Below are 20,319 nucleotides of genomic sequence, written 5' to 3'. Positions count from 1 at the left end.
ACTGAGTGTACCCACAACAGAATTAATTAATGGTTATCATATTAATGTATACCTGTGCTTCATGAATACATTATGCACTACTGGAATCACAAGGTAGACACTGCTCACTGAAGTTTTAAAGACAAAAAGGCTTGAAAATAAGCCATTCCAAATTCTATCAAATCCATATGAAGATTGATTTTCCTCCTTTTATGGAGCTATAGAAAATGATTTTAAAAGCGGTATTTTAAAAACACCGTTGGAAAAAATACGATGGTACTTACAGAAATACTATAAATGTTCCAATATGGAAAAGACTAGAGATGACTGATTTGTCATTCACCACTACCTGTAAAATAGCTTCAATTACTGTTACTGTTTTTCCAGTTCCTGGTGGTCCAAAGAGAAGATAAGGTGTTGGGCGACATTCACCACTCAGTATCCTTTTCACTGCCAGTTTCTGTTGCACATTCAGCACAGGATTGAAAAATTCACCATCTATCTGTTTAGGGGTCACAGTTTCACCAACTAGAATCAAGACAAGCATATCTCAGAACTTCACACATATATTTTTAACACATGTTAGATTAATGCAATTCTGATTCACAATATGCTTCTGGAAATTTTTGTTTTCTTCTTTTGGTAACAACCAATTAATTTCTCAAAAATTAAGTTTTCATTGAATACCAAGTAGAAAATAAGCCATTAATATTTCCAAAGTGTACTGGCTCTTTATTGAAAGGCAGAAAAGACCATGATTACATAACCCAATAATCCATAAAAACTCTATTCAGTAATTTTAGAATCAAGTTCACTTTCTTGTCGCAGAACAGAAAAACTTGAGAAACTTCCAGTAACTGGCACTTCGGGAATGGTAGCAGTACTACATGATCAGTCCTCTACTACAATTGCTCGAATTTTTTTCTTAATCCTGTCAGAGTAAGTCTAGCTTTAGCTTTCCATAGCAGAATCTTATTAATCCTTGCACAGAAGTGCAGTCTAGACAATTACTCAGTAGTTCTTTAGCATACTTTTAATAAAAAAAATAACATGATCATTCTCCTCTTAGGCACTTCAGTACAATGATATTTAAAGTCACACTTTCCAAAAAAAGCATAGAAATAATCTGAGATATTTAAAGAAGTTTTAGCATCTTTAGCAAAGTTTTCCCAAAGATGAGAGACAGTATCCCAGTAACAAATTGAAAACTCTGAATATGATCAAAAAGTTTTGAATAAATGATTGAGAAATAACTATTTATTAATTACAAAATGTATCATCAGATATTTGCTCTCCCTTCCCCCAAAGTGCTCAAAGTCAGCCTGGATGGAACTCTGAGCAACCTCCTCTAGTGGAAGGTGTTTCTGACCATGGCAAAGGGCTTGGAACTAGATGATCTTTAAGGTCTGTTCCAACCCAAACCATTCTGCAAATTAGAAAAGTTTAAGTAATGCATCAAAAGCCTCCATAGAAACTTCCTGTTAGTATTTTTAACTGGTCTTTAAAAGACAGAGTACAAGGACATCTTAAAGATATCTTACTTCGCCCCTGATTTACAGATGTGATACTTATTATTGAAGCACAGAAAATATATCAAGTTGGATTGTTTGCAGAATTACTCTCATCACATCTGTTATGTTCACCTCCCTTGAAGTCATACCTTTTGTCTGTTTGTTCTGCTTTTTTTTGACCTGAAAAGAGCAAGTGAAGATAAATGCATTTATAACCTTAAGACGTCAGGCAACTACCTTCTCTAATACTTTTAAAGTTGCTAACCTTTAATTTTTTCCCATTAAATAGAATATCTACCATTAAAACAGAAAAGTGAGAGTAGTAGAAGAAGGTGCCAGGAAGTTTTCCATATTAAGTTTAAGATTTTTAATAGCTTGGCTCTGTTAACATTAAACACCTATTACACAAATACTCTGCAGGCTCAGATGAGGATTTTGAAGCCATGACTACATAACTTGTTCATTTCCACAAAAGCGAACAGTCATTCCGCTATGAAAGATACATGCATCCTCCGTGGCGGACATGTCCCTTCAGACTGCAGCATGGGAGAAAACTGCTTGTAGGGAATGTGGTGTTGGCAGGGTTATGGACATCATGCCTCAACCATCTTAAAAATACTGATTTCAAACCAGATTGATTGATTACTCCCTGTTGCAAAGCAAAAATTGCAGGTGAAATAATTAGGGAATTAGGAAAAAATCTTGAGTGTAAAGGTGGAGAAGCGCTGTGAAAACTATACAGAAATAAAGAAATGCTGCCACATGCCCCCAAGCTGACTTGATTTAGTGTTGGTGACAGTCCTGCTTCAAAAAGGGAAGAGAATTAGGCAGCCTCCAAAAGTCCTAAGAAAGATTTCTACATTTTACTAATATATTATAAGTGGCAGATAAGCCGGGTAAATTTACTCAGAAGAGGATGATTATCTTCTATTACAAAATTATCTCCTGCCACATTGATTGGACTGGACTCAACAGTAGTAATGAAAACTAGTCTAAGGCAAACCTGACAATTCCCATCACAATCACAAGTGCTTAAATAAGCATTTTGTATTTTGCTAGCTTTATACTATCAATTATAAAATCCCCCATCTCCAGGCAGCAAACAAAAACTTCTGTCATTAGAACACAGCAGAATACAGCTTTGTTTCTTTGATACTCCATCATGCAATTCCTTTCTGGCAATAGTTGTACAGTAAGTATCCGGTGCCAATCTGAATGAAGGAACATTTTAAGGAACATTTACAAAATAGATACCTTACTTTCCTGCTGTGGAGATTTTTTAAGGCCATCATCAACAGCACAATACTCGGTAGTATTCTGGGTCTTAATAGTTTGTGGTGATTGTAACACAAGCCTTTCTGGAAATAACACTAAATTGAGCAGAGAAAAAGAAAGTAGAGAAATTTCGAAGTCACACAATCACTTTACATGTTTCACTAATCAATGTTACTGCTAAAACATCAGCTTAGTCTGAGCTGCCAAAATTGGTTTATCAGAACTAAGGTGGTAAAGACAGGAAGTTCACATGCATTGTTCAACTCAACCACAGAACAGGAAATCAGTGTTTTTTAACAAATTCTGAGTTAACACAAAACATGGCCACTTCATTAGCTATTATTATAGCAGTATGTATTATTCTTATAACAGTTTACAAAGTTTGCTTCCTCCCCTCCTGCCTGTGACAGCCAACAGATGAAATAATTTTGAAAAAAATCTTCTCTATATTCAGCATTGTTTTTCCTCTTAAAAATCAAACCAAAATGCCCCTAACAACACATGGAAAACTCCTGCAAGAACAAATTGCAATGCATTTGTCTCAGTATGCCCTGATGTGAAAGCAATAAAACCTGCAATAGTCTGTACAAAGAAACTCCTGTAGACAGCTTAACAGTCAAGCGGAATGTACCTTTCTCACCCAGGTAGCGAGCTTGCTGAATGGCCAACTGGCATCGCCTGCTAGGAATACTGGAAGCAGAATACAGATTTGTAGATTAAAGTAAAACCTTACATTTCCATATACTATGACAGCACACTCCTACGACTTATCTGGTACTTTTTACTGTGCATTAGAAAAAAGAGAATTTTATATAAAAATGTGTATTTTAAAAAAAGATCTACTGAGAAATACGCTGCAGAAGTATAAACAGCTTTGCTATGAATAATATTGACACACATATTCTTTAGCTTTTCAGTGACACAAAGATGCCCTGGTGCTCAACACCTTCAAAGAAGTTCTTTGCAAGGCTTTACAGAGATTATGTAACTCCAAACAGGTAACAATATCCTATGAATAAAACAAAAGTATAAAAGAATGGGAGATTATCACCAGCTGTTTTTACTTCCTGCCTAGTTTTGCAGCTGTATTAGTACATTTTTTTTCTCAAAAAAACTCCCAAAAACCTAAGAAAAATACCCCCAAACACCCTACCTCATTCCTGTGCATTTTATTGTCTGATATTGTGTAGCTATGTAGAAATGATGAAGACAATAGTTCTTTAAACGCTTGTACAGTTATAGTCTTTAACCATAAATATGGTGACAAAGGTGTGTTGAGGAAAAGAAGCGAAAAAATTGGCAAGATCTTAATTATATCTTTCTCTGCGTCCACCAAAATAAACAGCGGTCATATTTTAAAAGTCACTTTACTAGAGGAATCATTAAATGCAGCTTTCTAGAAGCTTATAAAACCACCTGCAATGAACAAATTCCACATCCATGGGTTCCAAGTTGTAAGCCCGTTCAAAGTCTGCATTAACCTTAAGAGTAACATCTTCATCACATATCTGTTACAAAGATAAAAAAAGTCAGAATACTGATGAAGATTTAGTACTTGAAACAAAGAAGCACCTCTGAAAGGACTTAACCCCTCACCAACTCCAAAAAAGTACATCTAGATTCACCTACTATCAACATATTACATATCTAGATTATGTTAAAAGTGCTTTCAGAGAGGGCAAAGATTATAATCTCAAAAGAATAGGCAAGCCAGAGTCCTCAATAATACAATAAAAATACAAAAACACCATTCAAAATATAGGTAAAAGAAACCTATCTTCTCAGAAGTCAGGTTAAACTAGTTTGTAACTCCAGGAATTGAAAGCTGTAGACCGTGGTATTTTCAAGAAGAGAGACACTTTGCTTACCTCAGCGACATACGCAATGTACTCTATTATATGCCCTGAGTACACCTGACTTTTCAGTATCACCCTGTCACCTAATCGTCAACAAAGTTAAAAGACAAAATACTGTTACAATGAATAGTAACATTTTCACCGCAGCATGCAATTTCTTCTTCGGCATGTTTAAACTAGGAATTTGCAAGAGGCTAACTTCAGCAAAATTGCTGTATCCATCAGTACTGTTTTGAAATGCCATATGTAGCTGTATATTACATTTTAAAATGCATCTAGTATTGATGCCATTAGACAACACGTCCTGGAAACAGTATCTTGTGCATTATATTACTTGAAATTCTGGATTCAATTTTAGCTGTTTTCCCAGCTTTTTTGTTACTACCTTTTAAGCAATTACTACATCCCACACTTTATTTTTGCTGAAAGCCTCACTGATTATTGTAAAAAAAAAAATCCTAAAGTATTAAAACATCTGTAAGAACAGACACATGCAACGTGAGACTGACACACTGACATAGTGCCCTTGTCCCCCTGTCCCTAGTCCCCTATCTAGTAGCCTCAATGAGTAACATTGTGCTCAAATATCAGAAAGACTTCTTTAACAAATGAACAAACAATATAGCTTGCATTGTAGTGAAAACATAAAGTCAAATGGCATGGTGATCTATCTCACATTTGTTTCTACCTGGAATCAGGCGAGGTCTGCCCTCTTCTACTCCGGGCACTTCGAGCACTAACAAATTCCCGTTCCTTTTTAAAGTAACTCCACTCATGTAGTAATCTTTTATATTCATTTCTGCTTCAATCTCTTCAAGCCACAGAAGAGTAGAAAAGTTTGCTTTATAATTATCTAGATTAAGACGCTGAAAAAAAACCCCAGTATACATTATTGTTGTACACTAAAATATTGCTAATGTTAAAGAAAACACTTCTTAAGACAAACTGCACAGCAAGTCCAAAGGGGTTGCCCAATAAGATACCTAAATACAGGCATCCATACACTAGCTAGTATCTTATACCTCATTAATAGCCAAAGCAAGATTAGTATAGTCCTTGGAGATCAAATACAATAGCCCCTCAGCTAAAGAGTTAATCAAGTCTCTCCCTACCACAGTGACAGTTTCACCACCTGAATTCAGGGGCCATCTACAAATGGAGGTCTATGCTCAGTTTATGCCCAAAAAGCAAAAAATCTAAATACATGGACAGAGACAGCTGAAAAGAGAGTCATGTCAGCCTTGGCCCTGGCTGATGATCATAAAACTTATGGCACGTTGAAAGAACCTGAATTTTCTCCCTCAGAGCTTAATGCATCTTACTGCAGAGGTATTCTCCAACAGTACCAAGTTCTACCTAAGGTTAGGGTGTGGTTAAAAGAAGTAAGTATTAATAGCAGGCCTTCAGTGCAAAATTATTATAAATACTATAGAGCTTTATCTTCTTTTTGAGAGAGGATGTCGAACACACAGCTTAATGCTGTTATCTCAAGCTTAACACGAGCTGTTTCGTCAACAGACAGCCTTGTACACTTTAAAAAAGCCCCAGTTTGTAAGTACTTAAAATTTACCAAAAAAGTGAATTGCAGCAACGTTCTACCAGAAATCACAGCAAAGTTTTGGAGAAACAATCATTGTAATATTCTTGTTAAGACTTTATAGCTTTTTGGGGGGTGTTTTATATGTATTCTGAAACTATACTATACTGAAGCTATACTTGTGGGAAGAAGTTGAACAAGCTTTGTGAATTACATTTGAAGATGTTTAAGAAAATAATTTTGAACAACCAAAAAAGAATCCTCTGTTACTGCAATAATTTAAGAGATTGTGATTTTCTATGAAATAACAACTTTTCTGACACCTCAAAAAACCTTTTCCAGTGATGCCTAAAAAGTGAGAATACAGAAAAATCCTTGTTCAGCTTCTGTGATGTCCCCCCCAATATACTTCTACTTTCTTTTCAGATTTTCCCATTTATGGTTTTGTAGCTTTTTAAAGCATGGATTCTGTAACACACCGAAACCCTATGGGATCCAGTTAAGTCTACCTAACAACTGTTATATCTTCTCCTCTTGTAAGGACTACACATTCTTTCTAAGTTAAGGGTGCTTGAACAAAAGCACTGTATCGGAAGGTATTTTTCATATAAAACCCACATTTACATACCTCTGCTAGGAGGGGCTGGAAGGTCAGTACGTCTAACTGCTGTTCAACACATTTTCTTAACTCATCTGGTATGGTATAATGTGGAAGGAAGTTTGAACACCACCTTCTCTTATTTCTGAAACGAAAATGTAGAACATATCATTTAGCTTGCTTAAGTAATGCATGCAAAAAACAGCTAATTAACATACCACATCACCAAGACTATAAACCCAAAACACATATACACATACACACAACAGACTATTGATTCCTTCAAAGGCACAACTGAGAAGTTTGTTACACTGGGAAAAAAGGCAAGAGATCTTACAAAGATGCTCCTTGACACTGTAGGGAAAAAACTAATGTGGCCAAAACTCAGTTAAAGGTGAAGCTGTCCAGTACTGTGGGGGACAACAAAAAGGTTTTAGAAATATGCCAACAGCAAAAGGCACAGCATAAACATTGGCCCATTACAGGATGAGGATGGTCACCTCACACACAGGAACACAGACAAGGCAGAGATGTTTAATGTTTTCTTTGCCTCAGTCTTCAATACTGATGAGGGGCTAAGGGAGTGCCAGTGCCCTTAGCTGGAGAGCCGTAACTGAGAATTATAAACTCCAAGTTGAACCTGAACTTTTGCAGGATTTGCTGCTCCTGTTGGATTGCTCTAAGTCTATGGGACTTGATGAGACTCAACTGAGTATCCAAAGACCTGGCTGATGTCATCACAAGACAGTAAAGCTTTTGATACTGTCTCTCAGGGGTTACAGTGAAGGGGGTGACATCTGACTGGTGACCTGTCCCTAGCGGGGTTTCAAAGGGCTCCATCTTAGGGCTAGTTTCCTTCAACATTCTCTCAAATGACTTGAATGCAGGATTTGAAGGTATACTGAGTAAGTTTGCTGACAAGACTAAATTCAGACGAGCTAAGTACTCCCTCAAATGCAGGGAGGCGCTGAAGAGAGACCTACACAAATTAGAAGGATGGACAACCACCAACTGTATGACACTGAATAAGGACAAGTGCCAGATTCTGCACCTGGTCCACCTGGATGTACAGTGAGACTGGGAGATAAGACACTGACCGCAGAAAGGGACCTGGGGGTCCTGGTGGATGGCAAGTTGAACATGAGCCAGCAGTGCCCTTGCAGCCAGGAGGGCCAGCTGTGTCCTAGGGTGCATCAGGTACAGCATCAGCAGCTGGGCAACAAAGAAAATTGTCCTGACAAAACGATGACGAATGGCCTGGAGGGGAAGCCATATGAGGAGTTGTTGAGGTTACTTATTTTTTTCAGCCTGAAGGAGACTGAGGGAAGACCTCATTGCAGTCTATAATATCCTCATGAGGAACAGAGGAGGGGTATGAACAGATTAGTGACCAGTGCACAGGACCCCAGGGAATGGCATGAAGTTGTGTCAGGAGAGGCTGAAGTTGGGTATTAGGAACAATTCTCTACCCAGAGCAGGGCTGAGCACTGGACCAGGAAAGTGGTCACAGCCCCGAGCCTGACAGAGTTCAAGAAGTGTTTGGACAAAGCTCTCAGGCACATGGTGTGTTTCTTGGGGTGATCCTGTGCAGGGCCAGGAGCTGGACTTGATGATACTTATGGGCTCCTTCCAACTCTGGCTATTCTGTATTCTACCTATAGATTATGTGAAAAGACTGCGTTTCTGCTTTTTCAGCTTAGATATATTTTTATAACTAAGCAAATACTGTAAGTAAGATGGAAGCTTATTTGCAAAACAAAAGATTTGAATGAAAGATGGCAGACATTAGTCAGATGTAGACCTTAATGTTGTGTAAAGAATTAAGAAGCTTATTATCTTAGAAATCTATTTTCAGTTTCCCATATTTTTTAACACAATTTTTACTAAGTAGATAACTAAGGAACAGCGTTTCATCTTATTAACATACTACATGCCAGAGATTCTGTTTGAAAAATCTACAAAGAAATCCAGCAGTTAGTTACTAAAACAAGCTCTTCTATCAGAAATGTCCACAATCATCTCGTTTGCAACATATATACACATAAGCACGCACAGATTCTCCCAGTTCCACATTTTCTTTCTCAGCATTACAGAACAGATATAGCAATACCAAATAGGTAAATATTATTTTATGCTCTAAGTGACAGTACCTTTTGAGTTTAGGGCCAGCCACTGTTGTCTTCTTTGGTTGAGAATCTGGAATTATTTTAGGCTTTCTTGAAGAATAAGGTTGTACAGGTGCTATAAGTAATTCTTCTTCATATGTTACAGTGGCTTCAATATAGCGGCCAACAGTAAAATCAGAAAAGCCAAGCAACAGGAGCTCTTTACTGTGTCCATGAGTCCTTCAAGTAAACAGAAGTTACCTTCTTAAAGGCAACATGTTCATGCTTCATTTTCTCCAGCCATGAGACAGAGTCTCATTTCAGCTACGTATGAGAATTGCTAATTCAGGGCAATTCCTCACACCCCCCACCTCAAGCTCAATCCAGGTATCACAAATAATTAAAAAACCTACCTATTCACCCACCCAACCAAATAATCTCAACCCCACTATTTCATCAAAATCTTGGGTAAAATGCAAAATCCCTGCACTCAACATACTAAGGTACAGAATTAATGCTTCTGTTGCAAGGAACATCTTGAAATTACTGCTACTGCAAAAGAAGAGCCAAAGAGGTCCATCAGAGGAACATGAAGCAAATCCCTTCACTGTGCAGTAACAGCTTTGCAGCACCTTATGAAAGCCCAGTCAGAACTGAACCCTAACTGTAAACACATGGAGAAAGTAGGAAAAATCCTCTAATTTTTGAAAACACATTTTATATGTGCAAGTGTTGCTTGAGAAGTGATAGATGGAAAAAAAAAATCAAGAGGGAAAGGTTTTGTCAGATTGGTTTCTAAGATACTTAAGCACTACTGCAGTGCAATTCTCTAACTATATGGACGACACTGCTACCATGCACCTAAAACAAATGCATCCCAGAAGAATTCCAGTTTACCTTCTCTTTGGCAGGAGAACCACTTTTTAAACTTTTGCCAACTAACATTAACTGCTCAGGTTAAAACTGTAGCCTGGTTTTCTGATATAAAAACTCAAAACATACACTGAACTGTCCAAATTTATCATCTAAATTTGCAGTATCTGTGGTCTCTTAAGTGGCCAGCAAACACTTGTTAGCTTCGCGCTGCAGCCTCCCATGAAGCTTTGTGTGAAGATTCTAAGACTCTGTGGATTCTAAGGCTTTTATGGATTTACAGTGAAATATTCAGTGAATTGTTCTTTCTACGTGTCTATCACCACAAAGGCAATCCATGCTTGCAGTTCTATCTTTCAAACTAGAGCTAAATCATTCCCCTAAGAAATTTTTCATCGCTTGCTTCAATATTAAAATGATAGGAGAAGTAGTGTGAATATTATTGCAGCATTACTTCGATGAATGAAATCTTGTTTTCCTCTGTCCAGCTTTACCATCCTAGGAATCAATGGCTGCAGAACACAAACCTGCAGAGTTACAGCTGGAAGCAAGTCAAAGGTACACAAATGTAAGCTTTTCTGCATAAGGTTCCTACTCCTACTTGAATGCAAGAGCTCCCACAAAGCCACTTTCCATTCGTAATTAAATTAATGAAGTATTTTGTATAGCTGAGTATTTTCGCTTTTTCAGGGGTTTTCTGAGATTTGCAAACCACGTCCTCCGTGAATCACACCTTCAATAACTTGAATTTCCCATCACAAAACATGAAAACTTGAGATCAGGGCATGTGCAATACAAGATACTAAAGACTAGAAGAAAGGCATCAGATATAATACAGCAATTCCCAGGAAATCTGCATTAGTTCTAGTGATCATGGAGTAATGGATTTACAACAAAGAATATATCTATCTGCATTATCTTCACCTCACTGTGTCATTTTAGAGATGTTACATATTCCCACTCATATTGCTTCATTAACTACTTCAATAAAAATTCAGAATCAAGCACTGAAATGGTAACTACTTTCAAGTTTAACATAGGTTTCCAGATGGTTTACTAATATGTGTTGGCTTACTTTACACTACACCATGTGCCTGCTTTGACTGGGGTAGAGTTAATTTTCTTCATAATACCTAGTATGGGGCTCTGTTTTGGATCTGTGCTGAAAAAAGTGTTGCTAGCATAGGGACATTTTCACAGTGTTGAAAAGGGCTTGCAGAGAGTCAAGGCCTTTTCCCCTTCTCATAGTGCCCCACCAGCGAGTAGTCCAGGGGTGCACAAGGAGTTGCATGGGGACACAGCCAGGACAGCTGACACCAACTGCCCCAAGGAACATTCCACATCATAGGGAATCATGCTCAGTACATAAAGTTGGGGTAAAGAAGGGAGGACATTTTCAGTGACACCATTTGTCTTCCCAAGCCACTGCCATGTGTGACGGAGCCCTGCTGTCCTGGGGATGGCTGAACACCTGTCTGCCCATGGGAAGTGGTGAACAAATTCCTTGTTTTTCTTTAAGTGGCTTTTTGCGTTACCTTTGTAACTATCTTTATCTCAACCTATGAGTTTTCTCACTTTTACTCTTCCCATTATCCTTGCCGTCCCGCTGGAAGGAGGGAATGAGCAGCTGCATGGGGATTAGCTGCCAGCTGGGGTTAAAGCAAAACATGCCAAGAATAGGGGAACTGTTAAGTCTATTGTCATTACTTCTTGCCATTGCATTGATCAGAAATAATGGAAAGAAATACTTACACTGCTGTGCATATAATCACTATGAATATTTTTTCACCTGGTGATATCACAATTTCTGGATTAATATTGCTGTGCTTAACTGGTTGCTCCATATGGTCTTCCTGCTCACTTTCTCCATTTTGAATATTTTCATCTTTCACCAAGGAATTGTTTTCCTTTGTCCTTGATAAATTTGTATCTTGAAAAGTAATTTCTTCTGTAGTAAATGTATAACAATAAACTTTGTTATCATAATTTCTACTGCTAACATAGGCAAATCTTTTCAAACAAACCTACCAGTCTTCTAAGGAGTTAATATTCAGCATTAAAATGTTAAAATTTCACTGTACCTGGAATGATTCCATTCTCCGTAATGCATGTACTGTTCAATGACTCACATGTTGCTCCTTCACAGTTGTTAAATGAATTAATTGCAGCTTTTGAGACGTTTTCTTGATTTATTGGAAAAGGTGGGCTGTTCTCACATTTTTGGGGAATCTCAACACTGAATTGTTTGTCTTTCACCCATCCAGCTAATCTGCAACTGATTAAGGTCTGTGGTATGCTCCCTTTATTCCTAGAAGTAGTTATGTGATTAATTACATAATTAAGTGCAATGGTGAACGTTCTTGAAAACTTTACTTCTAACCTGAAGTCAAATAAATTGTCAGCAGCAGGTTAGCCCCCCTTATTTCATAAATGCTATCAGAGAGAAATTGCACTACTGCCTCTGAGTACCTGCTGTTTAAGTTAAACACACAAGTTAAAGTTTTAATTTAATCCTCATTCTAATAAGGATTTTACTAGGATTGAAAAGAGATACAGGATTGGGGAGTCTCAAAGCATTATTTGCAAGATAAATGCTCAATATCAAAAAGGCTACCCTACAGACATTAAATTCAGTGTGAATTTAATGCCATAGTATCTGGACGTTACTTGAAGATCACAAACCACAAGGCTCGACTAGAAGAGGCTTCTGAATGTAAAACAGGTTAACAGATTGCAGAATGATAGAAATAAAGAAATCTTCAAACAGTCAGAAAGGCTTACTCTATCCAAACAATCATTCTTTTAGATTCTCCCTGCTTCAGAGTTCCAAAGTCAGTCATTCTCGATATTTTCAACTCTCCTTTGTCTCTCATTATTTCTTCATAAGGCTCATTCACATTACCTTCACTAGAGTGAGATTGTCTGCAAAAATAATTTTAGTTAGCAGTTTCCAAACACTAATAGTCTCAGCAAATATCTGATTCAGCACAAGTTTAAGAAACACAATAACAAGGCACAGTCACAATATTTAGAAACAAGCAGGTGAGACAGTTCATTTTCTTTCTCAGCCATTTATACTTCCAAAGACAATTAGATTAACTAATTTAAATAGCAACAAGTCTTTATTCAGCATCATAATAAACCAGAATAAAACTCTGGATGCAAGACTAAAATGACTGAAGTTAGCAAATCCCTGCTGAACAGGTGAATCAAACGGTGAGTGAAGTCATTATGGCTCTCTTGGGGAGCTGAACAAAGACAACAAGGAGCAGCTCCTCAGCAAGAGTCAAGAACAGCACTGCAGATAAGAGATTAAATTAACAGACTGGGAGTGTTTTATCCTATCCACTTGCATCTTCTGCTTACTGTTCCTATCTGAAATCAGCAAGCTGAGGACAAAACTAAAAAACAGCTGAAAACCAAAAACTACCCTTGGAAACTTTTATGACATACAACTATTCAAAAATGCCTATGAAACCAGGCACATGCTCCTTCCTGTCTGAAACACTGAGCATAGGTCTAAACTCTTGGGGTCTTCTACCTGTAGAAACAATTTTTTATATGGTTTCTCCTCTGTAATTAAGAAACTATTCATTTAGATAAAGTGGCATGGAAATAAATTAGAAATATTTTAATAATCTCACTAATATGTACACATCCTCAGTATTCCTGAGTTATCTGACATATGAAGTAGAAAATGAATACAGCTGCTTTTCAATAGCTGCATCAATTTCTAGCCAAGCCCACTAGATGTCTCCCACTGCAGCCTAAGCTGCAGTGTTTGATATAGCAGGATGTACATCAAACCTGAGAAATCAATCCTAATGTCTACTTTTGTAATTTGGCTTTAGTAATAATTTTCTGTATAAAATCCATCATTAAAAATGGGTGCAACGGAAAAAAAAAAATGAAAAATTTGTAGAGTTTTGCAAAATGATGTAAACACTTCAAGCCTCATCTAGGTAAAATTTATTATATCTGTTATTTCCAGAGAAAACACCTTATATCACTCTTTGTAGATCCTTGGAACACATGTATACTGGCCTTGGCTAAATTTCCTAGAGATCTCCCAAACATAAGATAGCAGAATGTCCTTTTGCTCTCCCTTTGGATATTTCAACTGACAATTATTTTTGGCCTGGAGGGTTAGACTGTGTAATCCTGCCAAGACCTCGGCAGGGAAAGTGATAGATTTTACAGTTAACAGATCTATTTATTCAGGTGGCATTTGTGTGTTTCACATGACAGATGCTTAAACTCACAAGTCAAATTCCAGATCTTTGCTGAGGTCCGTTATTATTTACTTTTGTGTCATCGACTACTTTCCCAAGTTTTGCTTCTTCTCCATACTGAACACCATCTACTTTTTCCAACCTCTTCTGCAGTGTGTCCGAAGTCCCTGCAGAACCTCTCAATTCAACACTTGCAAGCTTAATGCTTCTCTATTATTTAGACCACTAAACTTTTGCCTTTTAGGACAGATATCTGAACAATCACTACAATTTAAGCAAAATGGATTAAAGAAACATTATTTTTTAATGAGTTTTGCTGCAAATTGTTTTCAAACAGTGAAGTCCCTACTAGAGGAGCACAACGAACTTGGCATTTTTCTAATATGCATGCAAAACTCCCTCCCTGCCCAGCAACATCCCTGAGCACAGCTGCTACTAGTTTGGCTTCTCTAGTAGCATTCATGTTCCCACCTTCTGGAAGGAGAAAAAAACCCAAACAAGGGCCAAATCACATCATGCTCAGGTTTTTCCAATGGTCTATTATACCTTCTAGTCAATTAGGGAAATATTCACAGTATTTCTTGCTTAACAGATGCAATGAAACACAAGCTGCATAACTACACCACGTCTCTAATTGCTGTAAAGAGAACAAAATAATGTTACCCATCCTGGCTGACTGGCACCAAGCAGAGAGCTCTCCAAATGTAACAGGATTGACTGCTCTCCACCACAATAGTGTTCACTAGATCACGTCTACGAGGTAAGTAACCATCAGGAAGTCTCAGTGAATCCAAAGTGAAAAATATACTGTCATCTACTGTCCCAGTTCTTCCACAGATGTTGGAAATGCGAACCTGTAACAGTTTGAATTCACCATTACTTGATACGACCTTTTTAAGCTAAGAGACATATTAACATTGCCTATTTTTTCCCCTGAAACAGTCCTTCTAGCATCAATAAAAATGTATCTTGAAATTTCAGTTATTCACAGGAGGTGAACACAGAGCTCTAACCCAGAATCACTGTGCTTGTCTTCACATTTAGAAAGATAAAGAAACACAAGTACTTCAAATAAGCATTAAGTGCCACTGAAGTGCATACTATAATATGCAGACATAGTCATGATAACTTTCTCGTAACATATCAACTTATCTAATTTATACTTCCATACTAGCAGTAATGAGAATAATTTTTTACCTAGGCTTGACATACAAATAGTCAATACACAAAGTTAAGACAAAGAAAATAAACTGTAAGCCTAGGATAGCACATGCATTACTAGAGTGAACAAATATGTTCAATAAAATAAGAAAAGGCACTGTGCTTGTTTTTAAGCTGAAACACTTGAATAAACACAATAAATTCCCCAGTTATGACACATTCTCATTATAACTAATAGTAAAAATTCAAATCATCAATTCAGAATAGGTAAGTTAGTTATTCTTTCTGTTCAACCCAAAATATGTATGCCTTTTCAGAACACATTATTTTAGAAACATGCATTTAGAAAATGGATTAATTGATACATTTCAGCTTTTAAAGATGTGTTATAGAAGATCTACCAATATTTGTAACTGAAACCAATTCGAAACCTCACTTCACCCAGAATTCGTCTTGCCAAAAACAATATGCAGAAGTTACCTTATTTACTTGTTTATACCTCAAAGGCCTTACATCAACTGCTTCACTCTTCCATGTTTTTGAATTAATATAATATTTTGCTTGCACCCAGTCACCTTCATAAGGTTTGAAATCTATACAAAAAAGAGTATTTCCCAAGATTATTTACTATTAACAACATTTACATTACTCCTCTGCAGAATCAGTGTAAATCAAATAAAAGCCAGAACATGCATTATTCAGACACACTGAGTCCAAAGCTCTCTTTACAGTCCTTTGCATTGCAGGTTACGGCAAACTAAGAAGATGTTAGTGGGAAAATACACCTGCTTACATGGAAACTACGCTTACATGCAGGCCATGCTCAGTGAGAATGAACAGGCAGCTTTCTTCAGCCATGTCTGGCTGTTTCACTATCTTTCACCACATGTTCTCTAAGAACTTATTTGGGACGACAACTGCAAATTTACCAGAAGATTTCTATTGAACACACAAAAATACTAAGAAAGAGGAAACACGAAGTCCCTACACACCTTCCCAGACATCTTGCATTGCGAAGTAAGTATTCTCGTTAATATAGCCACCATCCTCAGAGAGAGAGGTAATACTGCCAATTAATGTTTTTTTATTTAGTTCAGAGGCATCGTAAGTAGGACTGGAGTCTTCTTGTGTATTCTGGATGGTGTCTACCTATTAATACAAAAATAACTCCAACATTTAAACAGCTGACACTTAGAATTAAATATATATTCCCACAATAAATATACAAAATTTCAGTTGCTAATGGAGGCAAAGTTTCTAATAAGATACTCAATGTAGCTGTTACTATTTGGATATCAAAAGAGTAAGTAATAAATAGTAACTTCTATTTTAAAGAGTGCTGTATGCTGCGGTGCTGACAACTGCTATAATTACATGCTGATTCTCTGAATCTTTCTTATACATCCCTTGCTCTAGGCCTACTTCAGATTTTTCTTCATTTGACAGGAACATCACATCCAGCAATGTGTCTGTACACAACTGGAAGTAGAAAATTACTATTTCAGAAAGCAAAAAACATGTTTTCAAGATGGTATTTATAAACAGTACATGTATTTTAGACTGACCCTGTCAATTTTTAATGATTTCAGTAAGAAAACCTCTAAAGCTGCTCTTACAGACTCTTCATATCACCACCTCACATGTAAGCTTACTGAGGTCAGATCCAATCTGAAATATACTATCACACTGAATTTTATATGATTTACTTTCTTGAACACAATGCTTACCATGTATGATAGTAATAAATGGCCTACATCTACCTATAATTCAGAGGTTTGCAAACACTACAGTTGACTATATATAGCTATTTATTTTTTAGCCAATACTGTTTTATTGCATTTAAAGAATTATTATTACATAATACTTCTCTGAAAACATGAAAACTTGCTTTAAAAAAATTAAAAAAAAAAATCTATACTTTGTTCCAGTCTGACAGAGAATATCTTCCCACTCACCAGGAAGATCTGAGAACAACACACTTTCCCCAAAGTCATTTTTATGGCTTCATATGGATAGAATATGAATAAACAAACTGTTCCTCAGAAGACTAGTAAATTTCTATTTCGTGTAAACTACACATGCAGTTACACTCGAAAGTAAATTGTAGACAAAAAAAATGTTTTTAAGATATGAAAACACCTTAAAACTCCCAACATACATTTTCTTTTGATACTTCTCAATCTTTCTCTATCAATAAAACTAAAGTTCTTTCTCATACTAGGTCAAAGAGGCTGTCCTACTACCACAGGTAGCAGCCTAGTTTTAAAGCCAGTCACAGAACTTACAATCATTCCATGTAGAGTTTAATTAAGACTGGACCTCAAATAAATTGAAATCCAGACTTTTGAGCTATGATCTTTCTAAACCACATGGCCAGTAGCTCCAAACAGCAGCTACTGCTGCAGTGCACTGAGCAAAGAGCAAGGCTTTCCACACTTAAACCAAGTATGGTTTAACACGCTGACACCACTGAAATTTGAATTGCACCTTCCAGATTCTGCCCCAAACTGCACGTTGGCAGTGTCCAGCCTGCAGAGCTTGTGCTCCTGCCTACAATTAGAGGAGTATCTTTTAGATCACTTAAAACCCAAAGTGGCAACATCTCAGTCATTTAGAAGGAGATAGTACTGGTATTGCATCATAATTTTGTATAGTAGTTCATAATTATGCTTGTCAGGAGGCTAAATTTTCTCTTCTAACTAGGGGTTTGAAAAGGGACTTAGCTCTTCACCATGCAAAACAACCACAATTCAAATACTGTTGTCTGTTCTTTGCAAATGTTCAGAGTATCTCAAGTTTGTGACACTATATGGAAAGTAAGTGAATACATCACAAAGTACAGAATAGTTTAGGTTTTTATTTATGTTCTTAGAACAGACTTTGAAGAAATTAGCTTTTTCTTCTTGCTTATTGAATCAAGACTGCCTTTGGATTTGACTTTCTATGGAGTATAATCAGCTTTTGACATGAACTTGTCTCAAAGCTTTTCACTCAGCTACAAGCAGTCCAAGATGCCTGCAGGATTATGGCTCACTAACAAGAATAAGGAAAATCATTGTGCTTTTGAAAAAAAGCACTTTTGAAAAAGCCATTTCCTAAAATATACAGCAAAACATGCCACAACTGCTAAAATATTCTAGTTGCTTTGTAGACCCATATGCAGTTTCTCTGTTAGTAGGTTTATGTATTTTGGAGCAATGACAATATTTCAACAGTATGGTAAAAGCCATCAGTCAGAAGGAAAACAAGAAAAAGTTAAATTTAATCTACTCAGTTTTCTGACTGTGTGACTACTATTTTACCAGAGAGCATTGATACTGCTTTTTGGACAAACAATACTTAAGTTTTTATGCAAGAAAGTAATTTAAATTCAAAAAGGAGAAACAAAAGGAAATAAGAAGAGACATAAGGTTATCTTTCAAGACACTAGGTTTTTGATAGCACTAGACCTGGTAATACTTTAGAAACAAGATCTCCTGTTTACTTTCCTTCTATGTTTAATTTTGGGTCACAGAATAAAACTGTCTCCCCATTAAGTCTTTCATTGTTTTTATTTAATCAATGAAACTACATTTGGTTTCAACATCATTTGCTACGAAAAACTCCCCTCAAAATTTGTGACAAGGTATAATCAAGCTTGAGATAGTTTGCAAATGAAGTGTTAAGCAAAAAAGGTAGCAAGATCTCCATTTTTGTAATTGTCTACAACACTGTTACCAATTTTTACAACAAGAAGTTTTGAAATTTCTGTTCTTATTGACAAGGACAAAAATTATTCTGGTGCAAAAAGTGGAAACTTTGCACAAGACCAAACTACTTTGATCTTATCCATTCATTTAACAGTAACATAAAATTGACCGAAACTTGGAAAAGTTATACAGATCTGGAGTAGCTATGACTAAATTCTGATGCAATTATCTCAACTAATAGCTTCTTATTCACTACATCTACATCTATATTCAGAGAATCAGTATTAAACATAATTGGAAAGGAGATAGACTGAAACAATAAAAGGACCCACAAACCCCAACTCATCCCCTCCAGGTGAAAGGCTTGCAATTTCTATTTTGTAGAATTTGTGAGGCTAAAACTATAGCAACTTCCAAAACAAAGCCTCGAGGTACTTATGGAGAAAGTGAGACTAATATTTATCTTCACCTCTTACCTTGACAGCCTTCAGGCCACCTGATGTTTTATCCTCTTCCACAGTGGCAATAACTTCTTGTCCAACAGCCAGCAGCATGTTTTTTGTAACATCCTTTGTGAAGACTATCATGTCGTCTATCATCCCATAATCATAGCAAAGCCTTGTCACTACTCCTTGTACCCTTTTTAATTCTTTATCACCTGCATCAAAAGGAGAAGTGGTGACATAAACCCACATCACTTGTTTACAGAATTATGCAAGAAGTTATGAATGTACTGAAAGGGACATCTGTTCTATCAAAAGACCAACTGGAAACAGCAACAGCTGCCAACTAATTATTTTCCCAATTAAGTCTTGATATTTTATGGCAATTTATGGTTTCAACCAATTAATAAATCTAATTAAATACAAGCTACATTTAAAACCAACATGCTTTAAGCACCACTTAAAAAAAACAACTATAGAATATCTCACACTGAAACAGACTCATGAAGATCACAGGGTCTGTGATCTACTCCTCACAGGACTGCTTAAAACTAAACAGTATGACTCAGTGCATTATCCAGATGCCCCTTGAACTCTGACAGATTTGGTGCCTTCCCTGGGAAACCTGTTCCAGTGACTGACCACCGTCCCAGTGAGGAGCCTTTTCCCATTGTCCAGTCTGAACTTCCCCTGATGCAACTTCCTTCCATGTCCTTGTGTCCTGTCACTGGTCATCCGAGAGAGGAGACCAGCACCCTGCCCTCTTCCAAGGTGTCGAGTGTGAAGAGGTCACACCTCAGCTTTCCAAGATAAACAAGCCAAGTAACTGCAGCTGTTTTTCCTAAGTCACACCCTCGAGACCTTGTACAGCCTCCACCAGACTAATGGTTTGATGTAGCTCTTATATCGAAGCATCTGGACTTGAGGTGAGGCTGTCCCAGAGCAGAGCAGGACAATCCCCTTCCTCACCCTGCCAACGACGCTGTGCCTGATGCAACCCAGGACACGGCTGGGCCTCCTGGCACTGCTCTCACACCTCTCTCCATACTCCCAGCAGCAA

General features: G+C 37.1%; 1 protein-coding gene across 3 annotated transcripts in view; it reads right to left on the bottom strand.

The window, feature by feature from the left end:
• MOV10L1 (Mov10 like RISC complex RNA helicase 1) overlaps positions 1–20,319 on the bottom strand; it is a 30,363-nt gene that overhangs the window by 9,670 nt on the left and 374 nt on the right. For all 3 annotated transcript variants that reach the window (XR_004417836.1, XM_033059096.1, XM_033059097.1), the window contains exons 2-17: positions 19,293–19,474; positions 16,120–16,276; positions 15,608–15,720; positions 14,630–14,820; positions 12,516–12,656; positions 11,816–12,042; positions 11,487–11,682; positions 8,907–9,101; positions 6,787–6,901; positions 5,310–5,487; positions 4,634–4,704; positions 4,182–4,273; positions 3,397–3,455; positions 2,745–2,860; positions 1,640–1,670; positions 329–507 (exon numbers count right to left, since the gene is read on the bottom strand). Coding sequence is in view for 2 of the 3 variants with exons in the window: in XM_033059096.1 (XP_032914987.1) it covers positions 329–507; positions 1,640–1,670; positions 2,745–2,860; positions 3,397–3,455; positions 4,182–4,273; positions 4,634–4,704; positions 5,310–5,487; positions 6,787–6,901; positions 8,907–9,101; positions 11,487–11,682; positions 11,816–12,042; positions 12,516–12,656; positions 14,630–14,820; positions 15,608–15,720; positions 16,120–16,276; positions 19,293–19,474 (2,243 nt within the window). In the remaining variant the exon portion in view is untranslated. The remainder of the gene's footprint in view (positions 1–328; positions 508–1,639; positions 1,671–2,744; positions 2,861–3,396; positions 3,456–4,181; positions 4,274–4,633; positions 4,705–5,309; positions 5,488–6,786; positions 6,902–8,906; positions 9,102–11,486; positions 11,683–11,815; positions 12,043–12,515; positions 12,657–14,629; positions 14,821–15,607; positions 15,721–16,119; positions 16,277–19,292; positions 19,475–20,319) is intronic.

The sequence above is a fragment of the Catharus ustulatus genome, chromosome 4 (genome assembly GCF_009819885.2).
Source record: "Catharus ustulatus isolate bCatUst1 chromosome 4, bCatUst1.pri.v2, whole genome shotgun sequence".
NCBI classification, from domain to species: Eukaryota; Metazoa; Chordata; class Aves; order Passeriformes; family Turdidae; genus Catharus; species Catharus ustulatus.
This window is presented reverse-complemented; position numbering and strand designations above follow the sequence as displayed.